The 19,007-nt window shown below is 41.1% G+C and overlaps 1 protein-coding gene across 2 annotated transcripts in view; it reads left to right on the top strand.

Annotated features, from left to right (window-relative positions):
* pde2a (phosphodiesterase 2A) overlaps positions 1–19,007 on the top strand; it is a 211,080-nt gene that overhangs the window by 35,237 nt on the left and 156,836 nt on the right. The window contains exons 1-2 of one of the 2 annotated variants that reach the window (XM_023961217.2): positions 17,363–17,589; positions 17,803–17,893. In XM_023961217.2, the coding sequence (XP_023816985.2) occupies positions 17,555–17,589; positions 17,803–17,893 (126 nt within the window). In that variant the 5' untranslated portion in view covers positions 17,363–17,554. Of the gene's footprint in view, positions 1–17,362; positions 17,590–17,802; positions 17,894–19,007 lie in introns of those variants that run through there. The other variant, XM_023961218.2, reaches the window with a different exon arrangement.

Raw genomic sequence — 19,007 nt, 5'->3', positions numbered from 1 at the left:
TTCTCAGCTGATCCTGACGTTACCAGAGGCCGTGCCGTTGATGACTGACATGGTTGTTTCCCTCTCAGCTTTCCGATGGGAAGAATGTGGTCCGGTGATTCTTCCATCTCACCGCTTACCCCCTCATCTGCCTGCATTCTATCTTCTGTCTCGCTATCATCTTTGTCTTCCCTTTTCCGCTCACAGTTTTCCTCCTGACGAGAGCAGAACGCGCTAAATACTGAGGGAAGGAAATGGGTGTGTGTGAATCCATGGGTTGGTGAGTGTGCCTCAGCACGGCTGAGCAGCACATCAGGAAGGAAGCTGCTAACTCTGACAAAAAAATACAGACACAATCACATTTTTAGGTGATTTATCTTTTTACAAAATAAACAAAACAAAAAAATGAACAATTTTGTACTAGATCTGCATCCATTTTTATTGTTTATTCATGTTGTTTCTTTAAAATAAGTGTTTTGGTGAAGTTTATCTAAGTTAAAAGTATTTTCTCCGTAACTTTATGTTTAAATCAGTGAAGTAAATCGGTCCTCAGGGCCAGCAACCTGTGGGATTATGTTCCATACCATGCTAGAGAGTATTGATTAAACTCGTCATCAAGGCCTGCGGAAGTCAGATAAAACCATCCGCCTGCAACATAAAGTTCAGCCTCCAGTTTCTTTGTAGTCTGAATTGGTGAAAAACTCAACTTTTTGCTATGGTGCAGCTAATGCATTGTGTTTCCTTTAGCCAGCTGCAAACTGCAATATACACTACACCTACTAAATATTTGAAGAGCAAAAGGGTCAGAAAAAATTCATAGTGAAAGTTCAGCTTTAAACTTTGTTTTTAGTTGCTTTCATGCCAAAAATCTTAAGAGCCTTGGCCCCTGCTGGTATTTTTGCTATCAGTTGACCAACAGCAGCAACTTTTAGCATTAACAAATAATAAAAGTTGCAATTCATCTGGTGGATTTTCTGTAATTTTTCTTGGTTTTGCACTTTGAGGTGTTTTAATCCACAAAGCGCCTGCTATATTTGAGTGTGTGAGCAGGTCAGTGTGAGAGTAGATCTTACATCCATGTTTGTGTTTGCCTGCAAGCTAAAGATTCTCAGATGCAGGAGAAAGTATGAACACAAGGGTTGCAGCAGTTGGGGAAGATGGCAGTCTCTGCAGAAAACTGCAAATCCAACTTTAATGATAATTCTTATTTTTCTGGACTTGACCTCTGTTCCTGGTATGGGTTGTCTTTTTCTCAGGAGGAACATCCATTGTTTAGAGGAGAGGAAAACAGTAGTTCAAGTGTGTCAGCTGTACACAGTTGTGGTGTGCTGATGCTACAGTCCTCACATGCAATAATAGCTCACACTTCAGCCTTTTGTTTCTCAGTCAACCCAAAAACAGAGTCACGGTGGCACAAAGGTCATTGTTCAGCAGTTTTTAGCCACTCTTTAATTAGATTTCACCATTTCCCTCTTAAAAAGAAATTGCAGAGTCCACCTTGTAAACATTTTACTAACACTTAATGTATTGTAAGAACATAATTACGTTTTAATCTTTAAATATGTTGACAGGGATGGCCTAACTGAAAGAAACAATCCTTTTAAGTAGCTCTCTTCAATTAGGAGTATGTCTGGAGTTTTAATGCTAAATAACTGTTAACAAGTGCACTATGGTCAGGCTGGACATGGTAACTTATGGGAGAAGTGAATGCTGAAGTACAACATTCTAAGTAATTGAATATTTCTCTGTGAGCTATCATCCCATAAAGACATGGATTTGGAAGTTGATGGACAGCCTTCAGGTAAACCTGCAAATAATTTATAATGTAAACACTGAGTAGAACACATGCATTATACCCTGAAAACCAGCTGGTAAGACGAACTGGGAAAATACAAAACGCTGACCAGGAAAGAGAATTTCACATCGGAGTGATACCAGGATCTTATTATAAATGAATGATGAAATAGCAAAAACTGTCATTTAAATGGTCAAATGCCTTTTTTTTTAAATGACAAATTTCTTCAATTTCTTTACCATTTCATAAAAATAATTAATTATGTTTAAAAATTATACGTCAACTTGATCAAAATCACAATGGGATGATGGATTACCATATTTTCTGCTCTATAGGGGCACCAAGTTATAAGGCACATGTCAATGAATGGTCTAATTTCAAACTTATGTCATATATGAGGTGCACCAAACTATAAGGCACATTAAGTGAGACAAAAGATTCAGAGATAAGTCTGTCAATCAGTCAGACTTTAACTGCATTCAAAGTAATTTGAGAACTTGTTTGTTCACAAAAAATCCCAACCTTGTTTGCAACGTTTTGACTGAGCACCATGTGCCTCTCAACATAGCTTCAATATCAGTTACCAGAATCAGGGCGCTCTAGATTATAAGGTGCCCTGTTGTTTTTAAATAAAAAATAAAAGCTTTTAAGTGTGCCTTACAGTGTGGAAACTATTGTAGGTCTTTAACCTTTTACCACTGGAGCTGTTAACACAATTAACATAATTAATAAATCCAATTAAACAACACAATTAACATATCCAACGTAATTCCTAATGTAAAGTGTTACATATTGGTGCAAGGCTGTATTTGTCAGCGTCAGAATTAGTTTATTTTTGTTTGTTGTGTAAGCAATTCTCTACTGCAAAGTGCTTCATATCAGTGCAAAGCTGCTTTTCTCAATTTCAGAATCTGTTGAAATTACGCTGATTGAGTAAACGGTTGGAGAGTTGCAGTAATTCAAAGAACGTCAACACTTGAACATAAATGTTTGTTGATGACGTCTGGTTTTAAGGACAGATATGAAGGATGAGTGCTTCAGGGAAGCTTCAGTCTTCTAACAAAGGTTTATCGAAAGGTTATCCAAACTTTCCAGCATCTCCAATAAGTGGGAACATTTTAATGAAAGAAATGCACAGATAATGCTGGTGTCTCATTCAAAACGAACATGCTTGGAACTTTTTGGTTGTTCAGAGACTTAAACATGACAAATTGGGCAGTAAACTACATAGCCAGTAAACTAGCATAGCTGCATTGTTGCCAGAATTTCCTATTCTGGGCAGATTGATGAAAAGTAGTGTGAAAATGTAACGTGTTTGTGTGAAAATGACAAAAAAGACAACTGTACTTGACTTGGTTTTCATAAATCAATGAGATCAAAAACAGGTTTGGACTGTTGCTTACAGTAAGCATTAACATATGGGGCCAACACAATGACCTTAGATAAGCAAGTTTTGTTACACATTTACATTTGAGAATGATTCTAAGGAAATTATTTGAAAGCCATCAAGGCACAAAAATGAAAACAGAAAATATCTATGCACTTTACTTTTACCTTGTATGGATGTTGCACCAAATTAAGGCTCTTCGGTACTCAAATGTTTAAAAATGTGACTTTATAAAAAGAGTTACCTGGAGAGACATTTTCTCTAAAAACAATGTGAGCACCGAACCAACACAAAACGGCACAGAAAAACGTCAGTGCTATTTTTCTACCCAACACAGTTTTATAAAATCCAGAGTGATGGAAGAGTGATAATTTGGGCTTCTTCACAGATGCAGGACTGAAGTATCTTGCTGTGATTGAACTGACCCAAAGCACCTCCTGGAGACTGCAGTATTTTAGAGTAAAATACAAAGACATCTCTAAGCAGCCAAAGGTTTGTCATAACTGGGTCATGAAAGGGGACAAGAAGGCCAGGCAGTGACACTGCAGCAGAATGACTAAAAAAGAGAAGAACTGGCGTGTCCCAAAGTGCAAAGTGCAACCTCAGCCCATTTGCAGAGATGTGACAGAGAGCTGTGAATAAATGAATCCCTGAAAGCTGAGTAAATTGAAATGTGTATCTCAGGGTACATGGATCTCAATGGTTGTGCAAAAAAGTTGTAAATTTGAACTGGAGCCTTTATCAAAAAGCTTTATTTAGAAGGCAGAACAAGAAAAATCCAATTTGAAAATGTTTTTTTTCCCATCTGTAAATCCATCAAAACCCTCTGTCCGTTATCCGTGTGGGATGATGGCTCTCAACAGAATCACTGAAAGAAATAATTTCAGTGGTGAAGTCTTTGATCACTTCTTAATCTCTTGAGTGACTTTCACATCAATAGAGCTGACCCTGGCTGAAGCCATAGTCACATGCACTCATACAGGAGGTTGATCCTTATGGGCACATGTTGCAGGTTTTTGGGTTGTCTGGGCCTGTACAAAGATTTGCGAGGTCTACACTGCTTTGACATTTTGCAACAAGCCTCTTCCAACTACAGGCAGGTTCATTTATGCATGTTGAGGATGTTCTTGCCTTGTGAACGTAGCATTAAGGTGAGCAGAGGTGCCATTACACTTCAGTTGTTTGCAAGGTAGGAGCACTACCGCATGCACAGGGTGTGCATGTGATACGCAAGTGCCTGGACACCTGTAGGACACCCATTGAAACCATGCTCTAATTGTCTAATATCTTTATTTATAGCATTCAGTAAGAAGTGTGCAAGGAGCGTGCACTTATAACATGAACAGCACTAATGGGCTCCTTGTGCAGTTCGCAGGATTTGGGAGGATTCATACGAAATGCATGCATCTCATTTACTTCACCCCTACTAACCCTTGCATGTTGTATAACTGTTCACTACGAGCTGTGCTTGCAGCAGCATGCCCATAGAAAAATGTGCATGAACATTTTCGCTCTACAGACTTACCACTGAGTCTATGACTTTATTTCGTGCGGGCCACCTGCATGCGTGTCCCGTACAGATTTGACTTTTTTTTTATTTTATTTCAGACAACCTGTATCCACACATAAGGGAGTTTGTGTCATGGTTTGAGTTTCTTTTGTATTGGTTTTTGCTTTCTGTCTTGTTCTGTCATGGTTTGGTTCTGTTTCCTGTTTTATTTTGAAAGGTCTTGTCTTGTCTTGTTTCTTGAGTTTTACTTCCTTTGGTCCCCATCAGCCCTGATCGTGTCCACCTGTGTCTTGTCTGCCCTGTCTGTATTTAAGTTTTGTCTTTGCCTTCCTCCTGTGCTGGTCCATTACCTTTTGTCATGGTGTTCATGTCTCCATGTTTTTGCCACACTCATGTTTCCATGTTTCATGCCTCGCCACGCCACAGTGAGTTTTTGTTTTGTTGTTGTCATCCTGCTCTGCAGCGCCTTTTGTTATAATTAAACCCTCTAGCCCTGAACCCGTTTGCCTCCCGCCTCTGCGTCTGGGTCCTACCGGCTCTCGAGCCTCCCTCACATGACAGTTTGTGACTGAGGCTTTAGGACTAAGAAAAAATGTGTGTTCAGTCTGTTGTTTGAGGCTTGAAAGACTATCTCCTACACTTTTGGCAAGTCTCATCTCTCTGACAGTTTTATCTTTAATCCACTTTTCTCAACCTACTGAAAGCCTAGTGGCAACACAAAGCCCTGTCATTTCCCCTTTCTCAAATATTCCTTCTGAATATTTAAGTTGGCAACTCCATTTTTCATAAAGAGTGTACAGAAAAAAGGCGGGGAATTAAAGTTGTCAAAGAAAAGGAAGATGAGAAGAATGGATACAAATGAATAACATCAGCTCCATCAATAATGAACCACATCGCTTTCAGGCAAACTTGGAGTGGCTCTCAACAGAATTCTGCTGTGAAGCTGCTTGCATGAAAGTCTGCCTCAGATTAGCGTAGATTGCAGTCTACACAAATAAACTGAGATGACGATGACACATTGATGTGTCCTGTTCATGCATGAACAAAGAGAGTATGTGAGAGTGGAGGGGTGTTATCCAAACCTGACAAACATCTTTTGACAAACAGTTCAGATAAACAGATGTTACCATAGGGTAGTAACGTTTCATTTTCCCCCCCTTTTTTCTTAAAAAAAAAAATTTTTTTTGGTCAATTGCCTTTATAGTCAGTCAGGAAACCGCAGTGCATGTTGGTATGGAAACTGGCTCATAAACCTTTCAGGTTGCCAACGTACAAACTCGCATAGCAACCACCAGCTAGCCTCAAAGCCAAATGCTGTTGTATGATTTCTGGTAAATAGGACCCTGAAAGCTTTATTATTTTGGGTGCGTCACCTTTTGTACAGGTCATCACACAATGTATTACTGCTCCGCCAGTGGAGTTCATGCTGAAGGAGTTTGATTTCTTTCTTCTTTTAAGGCACCATTGCAGCTATTGAAGGAAATAACTCCCACACGTATACCTTGACATTCCATAAGAACACTCAGAGGTGCTTGAAAGAGTGAGTCATTTTAATGTTTGCTCACAAAACGCTTTAGTTTTCAGATAATTCGATCATCTGCAGTGTGAGGATGAGGGAGCGGAGGGCATGTGCTGCAGGTATCGGCGCCATCACAGGGCTTCTGGGGACTTCTGCCCACACCCTTGCCTGTAATCCAAGTTTTTTTTTCCTGTCCCTTATACAGCTAGCTTGACAAATGTGTTGAACTGTTGAAACAGGTTATCAATATAAACAGAGCGGCTTATTCTGGAGTGTGCGTGTGAAAGATAGCATTCTACTTTGTGACTTTTTTTTCCCTCCGAGGCAGGGTGTGTCATTGTTGCTTTCCTGCTGGTCTTTTACGGCTTGTGTTGTTTGAGGAAATTAGTTATGTGCGTAACAATAGGGTGAAGTAATTTCAACACAAACACTTGCAGATACACACCTTGATCTGAGGCTCTGGACGCACACCCTGTCATGCAATACTTTTAACCAGAGCTTCACAGTTGCACCAGGCGACACTGTGCAGACGACAGCAGGCATTATACTGGGAATATCCTGTGGTTTATTTTTTTTCTGTTTAATGCCTTTCCTATTGGCCAGTTATAAACAGATGGACCACTTTCTAGATTAATTTTAAATCACTGAATTGAGGACTTTTGGCCTCACGCACATAAACATCGGTTTTAACGTGAAAAAAATAATAAAGTGAAAAAGTCGGTCATTTCCTTACTTAGTTGGCTGTTTTTCTTTGTGGTTCAGTTGGTTTTTCTACTAATTTACTGTTAATTAAATAAATGTTTACCTTCATAGAACACTAAAGTAATGTTTTCCTGACTACGTGGCAGCTCCTCTATAAAGCCTCCACAAAAGGAAGATGTTTATGGGGTCAAATCAGAATCAGCTTAACTCTTTTACCCTGGAGTTTCAGCTCCAGAGTTGACATTCTTTCAATATATATGATATATTGATATGCAACACTTTACTGCAGTGTAGTGTTTACACCATCAACATAAATTAGCTGACTCTGTTGCGGAGAATAGTGACTTTGAGGTGTTTTTGCAACTCATGTTGACATTAAAGATTCAGCTGATTCACGTGGATGGGTTGAAGAGTTATAGTACCTCAAAGAACGCGTGTTATCCAACACCAAATAAAGGGAATGAAAAACCAGACTGTAACTTAAAAAAAAAAAAAAGACATTGTGAATTTATAAAATAAAAGTTGGAAATTTTGAAAACAGTTTAAACTCTAAAGTACACATTGTAAATTTGACATAAATATTCCAAATTTGAAAAAATATTAGAAAATTCCCAAATGAAAAATAATGTTTTTCATTTGTAACAGCTGCCGTTTTTATATTTTTCATTTCTCTCAATTTACAGTTTGAATATAGAAGTTTTGTTTTTGGCTTTAACCCCAATTTTACAAGGGGGCGGGGCTTTAAACCCATTGGCTAAGGACATGATTGACATCAGGTGACAGAGGTTATGGTGACATCATTCGAACTCCACAACAGTGTCTGTTGTTTATGCCGCCTGAAAAATCTCTCCTCTGATGTGCCAAACATCGGAAGAACGTTATCACCACAACAGAGGAGGGATCACAGTTTTTAATTATTTCTTCAAATTAACACATTTTTTAAAATGTTCAATATTTCTTTAAAGTACTTTTGAGTTCAAACTTTTTTTAAATTTCCAATTTTTAAAACAAATTCCAGTCTGTTTTTTTTCTTTATTTTAAGCTGATCCGGATTGGACTCTTTTGATGTTAGGGAACATCCCATGTACAACGTGGCATTCCTCCATTTAAAGCGTCGTCATGATATTGGCATCTGCCGACTCGATTACTGGAAAGTCCCCACAAGCTGCAGCTTGTTCTTACATCTGAAGGAAGATGTGTTTACATGCCGAGTTAATTATTTGTGTCAATCAATCCGTTCTGCCACTTAAACACTTCCACTAGCCGCATAATCATTCAGACACTTTAACCGTAAAAGGTCGCATTAGAAAACTGAATTAAAAGTGGAGCCCAGGGTAACTTCCTGTTGAAAAGCGTCCTGCTTTTCAAGCTTCTTTTTCTCCAAGTTAAGGTGCAAATTCCTGGATGATGATTTGTAGCAAACAAATATTTTCTTAAAGCACCATTGCAGTGAGTTGATATGATAATGTGACGTATGTAATAGTTCAGTTTTAATGGCAGCAACATCATTGTCTGAAACCAAGCTTTTTCCTTCAATCTGGAGGTGCATCCAGATGGAATGCTCTGGGCTCCTGTCCTAATGAAGTTGATGCTCCTGGATTTGTGACACAGATTCTTCCAGTTGCTGGCTTGAGCTCGTCTTGGAGAATTTACAGGAAACTCCAGAACACAGGACCCACCCTGGCTTCTCTTTTCAGTTTCATGTTATTAAACATGGCTTGGCTTTATCTCTATGCTAACATGTTGGGTATCTTAAAGAATTAAACTGTACCTTTTGAAGAGGAAAACAGTTTGCATATGTGGCGTTTAACAACTTTTGTCTGGAATGTAACTGAACAGAGAGTATTTCAATGTTTGCACAAACATCATTGCCTCTACAGAAACAATTAAAATAAGTTAGAGATAATTCCTATTATTTTTTCTTGTTTTCTTAAGCTTTTTTTTAACTCTTTAACATTGGAGTTTTAGCTCCACTGTTTATGTTCTTGGAATTACTGTGTCTCTTCTTTAAACAATTGACGCAATCCCAACAGATTCTGAGTAACAAATTGCCCTTACAGGAGGATATGGGCTGTGTAAACTTATATGGGGTGACATAGGTGCATGTGCAGGAAATATCAAGAACGTGCACCACTCATTGATCCTGTAGTGTGAAAATGTTCATGCACATTTTCTCTATAGGGATGCTGAGCAACAGGTCGTGGTGAACAGTTATACATGTTAGGGTGAAGTAGGTGAGACTGAGGCGTGTCATGTGTACGGCCCTCAATCCAGATGCTTGACTTTCAGAAATGAGGCAATTGGACAACAGAGTGTAGTTTGTGTGGGCATCTTGCAGATGTCGTATGGACACATATCCCTTGCAGCATCAGTCTGTGCTGCATTTGTGTGCAGTCAGTAAGGAGAAAGTACTCGCACCTTACTAATGTGTGGCATAAGGGCACCGTACAACAACATCAGCTAACTGTCACAAGTGTGTGCAACCAACCTTATTACTCCACGATACACAAACCAGACGCACAACAATGGTACGTTCCATTTTCATTCTGTCCCTTGAGGTGGACGTACTAGTCTCAAGGAGACTGCAGGACAACACCCCGTAACATGCAGCCACTACCCTCATGGCCCGGACAACCCAAACACCATGCAGAAACCTGAGATTCGAGTTTTGGGATGTGTTAACAATGTTTGCTCTAGTGGACACTAGGTTTTGAGGAAATGTAAACATCCCTGAGATTTTTTTGTCTAATGTGAGCGGTCTTTAAATATTTTTCAAATAAATGAAGCTCATTCTATTTTTCGTCTACCTCCAATTACAAGAAGAGATTTTTTTTTTTTTTTTTTTTAGTTATTGCAGTGTCTTGAGAGAGGGAGAAAAAAACTTTTTTCTTGTTCTTTTTCCTTTGTAGCACAGCCCTGGGGATTCGCTCATTACTCGCCCTGATTGCACATTTAAGTTCCAGAAAGCGCTCATTTAATTTAGGTTGAAACCAACATAAAGCCTCCCACACGGATAAAATGGCCAGCACACGTCCAGAACATTTAAAGAAACCGCTGATGTAGTATGTGATGCACCGGGCGGCCGTGGCGCAGCGGTAGGGCGGTCGACCCATGATCGTAAGATTGCAGGTTCAATTCCCGCCTTGCACGCCCATGAGTCGAAGTGTCCTTGGTCAAGACACTGAACCCCACCTTGCCTCTGGTGGTAGGCAGGCGCCTGTGTTTGGCAGCGGAGGGGCCACCAGTGTGTGAATATGTGTGTGACTGGGTGAATGGGTCTGTGACTGTGAAGCGCTTTGTCCTTGTAGGAAGAAAGGCGCTATATAAGTATACGCCATTTACCAAATATGTGTTTGAATAAAAAATTTTGGAGGCTCTCTTGTGACGCAGTGGAGCCGTTTTTAAGCATGCTGTTTGACAATTCTTTTGAATTTAAGGGGAGGATAAATATTTATGTATCTTATCCTTCGTCTGTAATCAGGGAGCGTCCTCCCCTTGTTCAACAACCAAGAGAAAACTGTTAAGGAGGTTAGATAGAGTGCAGCGACATGATTACATCTCCTTATTACCTTTGCTTAAAGCATAAAAAGCACCACAAAAATGCTTGTTTGGGGGTTGGAGACTCTGTCAGTTAACATCTGCTATACGAAGGTGTGTGCATGCATGGGTGTGTGTGTGTGTGTGTGTGTGTGTATGTGTGCACATCAGGATGCTGTTAATACAGTTCCACCATTATGCAGATTAGCCCCATTCCCCTGAGTGCACCTTTACCATTTAGAGCTTTCAGTCACTTGACAGCTTTATGAGAGTTGAGGCAGACTCACACACACGCGCATGTACGTGACATGTCTTCACATCCATCTGTTTTCTCAAGAACTTCCTGGACACATGAAAATCTCATCTCAAGCTCAACGCCTGGATGACTCCTGGTTCACGGACTGCTTGCGACAATCTTCGGCGCCGCATTTGTTCATGCCACTGCACTTTGAGACGCTGGTTTGTGTGTAAGGTGCAAAGGAGTAATTGAGTGAGGGAGTGATTACATTTCAGTTTTGTCTGTTGATTGCATTTAAGCAGCAGCAACAGCCCTTGTTTTAATCACAATCTTGAGATCGATACTCTGGCAGCAGAGATGTGAGCTTTTGTGCAGAAAAAGGATCAGTCCACAGCAGATTTTCCTTGAACACGTTCTCTGTGTCAGTGTGCTGCAGTATTTACATTATGGACTGTGTGCAGCTACAATTATCTCTCTGTGTACCTTGTAGCTGCCAGCCAACACCGGTCAATAAATCCTGAGCTTCTGCTGTACTGGAATAACCTTTCATCATTTATACCAAACAGGCTGCCTCAGGGTTTACTGAGATATTAAGGCATTTCAGAGCAGAGAGTGCTCACCAACCAAGAATCCACCTCTCAGCAGCTTCCCCCGTGTATCTCTTTGACACTTCATATATAAAAGAATTTACAGGATCTGTCAAAACCTGAAATATGCATTAGAGCAGGCTAACACAAACAGGTGAAATTGTTTAGCATGTCATTGCTGGCTATGCTTTGAGCCTTCAAAAAAGCAGACAAATCCACTTTAACATCTTCTGTATCTGATATTCTCTTTGCATCCTCATTACATGCATTTTAATGAAGAACATTATCCTCAAAGCAAAGCATGTATGCAAACTCGCTTCCCATGGCCTCTAAATTATTTTTTTATGATGTGACCTGACTTTGAGCAGATACCTGCTGGCGATTCTGTTTTGAGTTAATGACCCCAGACCTGCTGTCAGATTAATGCTCCATCATTAGTCAGTGCTAATCAACCTGTTGAAGCTTTATGCTAATTCTGCTGCCTCCATCAATGTCACCTCTGACAGTCTGCTGTCAGAGAAATGCAAAGCACCTCAAAGCAGCTAACCCAGTTTTATAGGAGAAAAAACAAGGACAAGACTTGTTAAACTCTGGAAATAAAGAGGACATTTTCCAACTTTCAAACTAAGTTTTAAGGTTGTAGAAAACCATAAATTAACAACTTTTTAACATTAAATTCCCAACAAAAGTTCGAAAATGGAGAATTGAATAGCAACAATTTCAGGATTGTTTATTTAATCCTAGAGAACCCACAAGGTAAGATTAGGCTTTTGTTGTTTTACTCATTTTTTGCTTTTCTTTAGCTTTTTTAGCAGCTGTTAATTTTTTATTTGTTTTATTTCTATTTTTTCTTTTCTTTATTTTACATTTTTTGTTCACTCATACTGTAATTATTTTAGTTTATTGATTTATTTTGTTTCAAACTTAAATTTGTATTTTTTTTGTTTTTGTTGTCTGCTGCTAGAAATGGTATTGATTTAGTTATATTTATTTGTCAATTTAATTTTTCTGTTTTTTTGGCTGCTCATATTTTTTTCTAATTTTATATTATATGTACAGTATTTATTAATATACATTTCAAGTTTTCATATATATATATAAAATTCCATTTTTTTGTCGCTAATAATTGCTTCTACCCAAAGTGAAAAAACAGAACTTATTGTTACATTAATTTTAAAAACTCAGCAGAAAATGAATAATTGTGAACTGTAATAAATTTAGTAGAAATCTATTTATTACTGTCAGTGGTTCCATATTAAAAACATGATTTAGCTCTAAGGCCACCTAATTATCTTCAGGTCAGAGAATTTAATCAGAATTCGTCCTTATTAGTTCTGCCAATATTTTAATATTTCTCTGTTCTAAAGATAACTTAGACGATACATTTTTTTTCATTTTTGGGGGGGGAACAAAGTCATAAAACAAAATGACAGCTTCAGTGATTAAAAAAACCCTCAATGGCTTCATGTGCAGCAACAGCTAATAACACAACAATTATAGATGAAAATGACAACTCTCACAGTGAGTGAGACATTAGTAAATTTCTACTGCGTCACCTCAATTAACCTCACAGCTTGTAACAGTATGAGCCTTAAAGAGAGTCAGCCTCTTACGTCAAGATATCGGAATTTATTAAAGTGTCAGTCGACTCAAAAAAAATATAATAAAAACCTACAAAATACCTCCATTTTTTAATGCATTTTCTGCTACTTTAGATTCTTCTTCTGCAAGTTTGCAAACTTAAAAGTCTGAGTTCAAAAAGAAAAAAAAGTATTTCAGCAGAACAATGCTTGCTTGGAAGTTTGCTTTCACAGGGAAGCAGAGGGTTGCGTCTCCACGCTGTGCAGGTGTGTCAACATTTTGGGCTTTGTGTGGGTTTCCCTGTGACGCATGTTACTGCAGATTATGTGTTGCTCCATTGCAGTGGGACTTTGCTTCAGTCTGACATGGTAGCCCCACCCAGCAAAGTAGAGGAGAGGATTTGGCAGATGGGATGTCAAATAATGATTTTACAAGTGTACAAACAAGCAGGTAGTGTGCCCCAAACCAACCTCAGATCAGCTTAAGTGATGAGTTGTCTCTTCATTGATGCACTCATCTCAGCTGTATTTGATTGTCTTCTTCATCATTTCTGTTATCCTCATTCTGGATAAAAAATTCTGACGTCCTCGTGGATTTAAAGATGTTTAATTATTGATGGTGCTTCTTGCCACAAGCTTTGCCCCTTATATTTCCTGAAATTGGGTTTTCACCAGCTGCCCTGCTTTTGACAGTATTGCCTCTTGAATAGAGTCTGTTTGCTGCAGTTCACTGCTTGGATGTGGAGGAAAAGTAGCGCCTCGCCGCATCAAAAAAAAAAAAAAAAAAACAGCAGAAAAATAATCTTTAGGAAGTAATATTTTAATAGGGGAAAACTTGGATTAGTTTTTATCGAAGTTCTGCACACAGCTGCCGCTTAATTAATCTATATAAAAATAGGGATATGGTGTACATGAGATGTTGGGAGTGCAAACACAAGAGAGAGCTCTGTAATTAACAAAACTCAAGTCTGACTGTTTCCAAATACAGTTCAGCCTCTGCTGAAACAAAAAACAACAACTTTGTTTTGTTCTGCATGAAGAATTGACAGCTTTTTATGGTCTGAGCTTGTTTTTTTAGCTTCACAGTTGTTGCAATTTTGGCCTTGTGTCCATAAACCCTTTCTAAAAATGAGCAAAGGGGAAACAAGCTATAGAAAGGTCAGATGAGCTCACCTGTCACTCAAAAGATTGCATAAAATGAGAATGAACCCCCACTACAGTTGACAGAATCCAGTCTCAGAGGCAAAACCTGAACATTTCTTCCATCTATGTGGTAGTTCTAGTTTATTAAGCTAGTTACATGCATTCTAAAGCTGTGATTTTTTTTAAATCTATTTCTTTGTGGGACAGTTTAGTTCCTTTAACAAGAACTACTGAAACTGCATAAAGCAAAAGACTGTTCAGGTCAAAACCATTTTTGCATCTCAGGTTTTTTGTCCCCTACGTTGTGTTCACACTGAATGCAACTTGCAGGACAGGACATTTGCAAGGAAGGTGGGACCTAGGACCATCTGTCCCCTGCCTCTTCCCTGGTGGGGGGTACGGGCCCCTTTGCAACGGCGGCTGTGTCCCTGGGGTGCTGGCTTCCTGGGCCCGGCGGTGCTCTCTCCGCGCGGTGGGGGGGTTCACATTACATCTGAGCCGGGGGTGTTCGTGTCCCTGGGGGGTGGGTTCTGGTCCTTGCTCCTAAGTGCTGGGCCCCGCCAAATTTCCAACTGTGGCCGAGCCTGGTCGGGCCATATTTACAACACCCCTTGTGGGCCCTCTTTTTTCCCCGGAGTTCCCCCCTCCTGGGCGGGGGCGGCGGGCCCCTGCCTCGCTCCTCCCTGGACCAACCGTGGGCCGGGCGGATGGCTGCCTGGAGTGCGGAGTGGGTCTCCCTTGGGGGGTCCTGGCCCGTACCTGGGGTTGGGGCGGGGGGATGCCCGGAACTCCTGGGTGGTGGTGGGGTGCTCGTCTGGGGCTGTGGGCGTCCTTCTCCGGTGGGGCCCTGCGTTGGGTTCTCCCGGCGCGGCGGGGGGGCTGCTCTCCTGGTTGGGCTGGGGCGGCGCCCTCTTTCCCTCCGTGCCTCCCTGCTCTCTGGCTCTGGGGGCCTTGCGGCGGCCCTGCTGGCCCTGGCCTGGGTGGCGGGCTTGGTCGCCCGGGCGGCGGTTGTTCCCTGCCGGTTCCCGTGTGGTGTTGGGGGGAATCCGGCTGCCGCTGCTGGTGCGGTGGGGGTCTTGGGGTGGGGATGGCTGGGCACTCTCCCTCCTTCTTTTCACGTTCCACCATCCATTTTAGAAGAACATAAACACTCACCTGAGCACAGGTGTTAGCTCAACAGACTGAATGACTGAAATATTTCACACTAGTTGGTTTTAAGGCATAAGTATGCGTGTGAACACTATCTGTTTTGTGTACATGTCGACAGGTGGACATTTTTGCAACTAACAGGTGTGTTTATAACATTTGAGTGTGTGTGTGGACAGGCTCCGCCCTTTTTTTTTTTGTTTTTTTTTTTTACATTTGAACCTTACCATAATGATTAACAACCAGTAAACTTGTTGCTTTATGCTGCTTCATGGTCTTATCCCCCTTCCCCTCCTATTATCACCCCCTACCCCCCCTCTCTCTAACGTCCCTCTTTCTTCTTCCCCTCTTTCCTTTTCCGTCCGGTCCAACACCAAAGATTTTCAGACATGTTTGAAATTAATAAAGTTTGGCCTCAATTACAAAAGGGGTTTATTCAGACATACCTTTGGTTTGTCTGAAGATTAATAACCCCTCTTGTTAAAGTAAAATATGTCCAACCCAAGAGGCCCTCAGCTCTCATCTGTCTGCATAGCTGTTGGACAGGACAAGTTAAAAAAAAAAAAAAACAACTTGCAGGACAGGGATGGCCTGTTTCAATGTTAATACAGACATGATCAGATACAGTCAATACAGACATGATCAGAGGTCCTGTTGTGCGATTTGACTGTAGGGCACAGCAATCTGCTGACTGGGCGTTTCTGGCGGGACAGCAAAAATTTGATGACAGTATCTGAACTTTGGTGAAGAATTTCACGTCAACCTATCAGGTACTCAGCTTTGGCCTGTGACGTGTTGATGATGAACCGTAATCTGCAGGTGGAGTCCAAAACCAACATTGGCAAGAATCTGATTGTTTTCCTATTGAATTTGCGTTATTTCTATGGAGACAATAATATACCATGTCCTATAATTTTTTTCTTATTTTTATTATGACTAATGTGAGTCATCAAACTGGGTCACGCAGAGACAGAAGTAGCCGGATTAATGACACTTTTGTTGAGTTCTTCAAAATAAATAAACCTGATCTCTCAACATCATCCGAGTCTTTCATGCATTGACTTTATAACAGATATATAGTCAATGCTTCCATGTAGCGATGAGGCTAAGAAAAGGTTAACAGTAGCTTCTGCCGGACATGACACGAGCATCAAGTTTATGTACGGATTTTTTTTAAAGGGTCCAGCGAAGAATTTGCCATGCGTTTTGGCAGAAGGTTGCAGACGTGAATATGCCATGCCAATCGCATCTGCTGTGATTGCAGAATGAATGTGACTCTAGGATAGGAGGAGCTATGAGAAGTCGGAGGTGGGAACTCATGCTGTTGACTGAACATCCTTAAGGTACAGCATTCAAAGCAGAAGATTCATTTAAAACCTCTTTCCACTTTTTCTCAAATAAAAAAACACTGGCACACAATAACTGGCAGTCCACTGTGTAACACTGAACCGCAGAAGAAAACACTAGTTTGACATTAAACAATGTCGACAACTGGTAACTGCACAACTCTTGCACAACTTCCAGCACAGCAAGTAAGCAAAGTTAGTGTCATTGATTGGAGAATTTTCTTGACTCAAAGCATATGGGAGACCATCAGCAGGTGTTTGTCACCACCACCCAAAAGCATTAATGCATTTATGTAGCTTCAAAATTCCCAACAAATTGTAGATAAGTGGAACCAAAACTTGGAATTTGATACAGGCACAGAATAAAAACAAAAGCCAAGCAAAACATGTGAAGTGTCATAAAAACAATTTGGAGATGTCTGACAGTCGGCTCAAACAATCATTCGGAAGCTGTGATTTAACCAGAACTTGGTGACAGTATCCAGTAGAAATAATAATTAAAAAAAATCATTTTAAAAGATTAAACCTGAGGTGGAACTGTCAGACCCTGACAGCATCCCGGCATAAACAAAGCATTTGTGAGGGACAGCCCATTGAGTCCTTTAGCAGTTCCTGTGGAGCTGCAGAAGGGTTTGCTCCACCGCCTGTGAGGACACTCCCCGCGTGCTGCTTGTCTTTCACCACATTTCCTGGAAATCCAAACTGTATTGTGTGTCAAAACTCAAGGATGTGACAGAAATTCCCATCAACCAAAGTCAAGGGTTGAGTTTAGTCCACATTTCAATTGAAAGTGGGTTCACTGTTGTGCTCTGTTGTTGTTGAGGAGGAGCATGGGAGGTCTGAGGGAGGCAGTAAGACCCAGAGGAGGACCGGCAATAGAGAGCGAGGGAGAGGTGGGAGGAGAGAGGAGGGAGGAGGAGGGACTGCGCTCAGCTCTGCGCTGCAGCTCGTGGTGCCGGAGCTCCAGTGTGCGCCTCAGCCTGTCAGTGCGAGCGAGCGAGCACACCGGTGCGCCGCCACCGCGTGTCTGTGTGAATGTGTGCGTGAATCCAGCGCTCTCTCTGTGTACGACAGGTGGAGATGACATGACCGCAATCGAAAGGAAGAAGGCAAAGGACCTGTAAGAGCCTCACACGTGTCAACACACTCACCTTTGCTTTTCACCTGCATTCCCTCGCACACACCCCTTTGAATTCCTGCACTCCCTCTGGATAAGATGTTTTTTTTCACAGGACTTTATCACTCAGACTTTCAGCAGCTGCCTTCATGTGCACATGGCAGAAAACACTCAGAGGTGCAAAGACGGTCATACTGTTGTTTCTGATGCCTGCAGACGCGGTCAGCAAGTACTTCTGCGCCCCGAGGAGAGTTTGGCTCCATCCCCGAGCACCAGGCAACCCGCCACCTTGTCCGAACATCTCCAGGTAAGAGGATGCTCTGTGCTCCATGCTCTTTTTCTCCTGTCCATCTCTTCCTCTTCTTCCTCTCCATTCTCTGATCTCCACTTTGAAAAACTTCAGACAGAGGTAAGTTTCTATGCTTCCTTCTGCTCCCTCAATCTTCTGTTTGTGATTGGATCCCCTTCACATACTAAAGTGTCCTTGAGCAAAACAATGAACGGCACATTGACACACACCCATGGTTGTGTTGCTGTAATGACAACTGTGTGCAAACTGAGCTTTTCCGAAGGATCCAGATGAGTTTAAAATGAACTCTAAAAGTCTGAACCCTTCACTCTTTCTGCGTCCATGAGATAAAAAAAAAAATAAAACAGCCGCTATCATGTAAAAAGAGGAAATGAAAGACTGAATTTCTTTCATTCTGCAGTGGAATCGTTTGTTTCTGGAGTCTTGCAACCGTGTTCTTCCCCTCTTAGTTCTTCTTTTTCAGTTGTGTGGTTTATGACAAGCTGATACCTGAAATGTTAAATTGCTGCGCTCTTGTAGCCTCAGTTGTATCATCCAGGAGTGCACGTGGATGTGTGTGTGTGCTTCTGATTTATGTTGCAAAGGGATTTAATGTTGGCATGGAAATAGAGAAAATATCTGATTGGATGTGAATGTTGACATGTTGAGCTCAGATCCAATTACCTGGAGATATAGTGTGTCTGCTCACAGTCACAGAGGCACACAAAGAAACACATCTACACACACTCACCTTCAATGCAGACATAAAACATTCATTGGATTGTTAGGAAAAACACTCGTCGACTGATCTATGCTCGTCTCTTTCAGTTAGAGGAACAACAACAAACTTGTACACGGTTCTGCGTCACGTTCTGCAGTGTGTGAGTTGTTGCTTTGTTTGTTCTTGAATGCCTCTACCGTGATAAAGATCACACATGCTCCTGTAAAATCAGGCCTCTCTGGATTTTATTCATGCAGATTGCGTATTTTTGTGCGTTACTGTAACTTCCTGCAGCCACATCACGCAGCGGAAAAGTCTCGCCTGACTGCATTCCTTTTTCTCACACCTTCTTCTAGTTCTTTGACAGCGGCTCATTGCTGAGGTGTCACCTACGTTGAACATTCTTCTGAC

The sequence above is a fragment of the Oryzias latipes genome, chromosome 13 (genome assembly GCF_053564925.1).
Source record: "Oryzias latipes strain Hd-rR chromosome 13, Olatipes_Hd-rR_3.1".
NCBI lineage: Eukaryota > Metazoa > Chordata > Actinopteri > Beloniformes > Adrianichthyidae > Oryzias > Oryzias latipes.
This window is presented reverse-complemented; position numbering and strand designations above follow the sequence as displayed.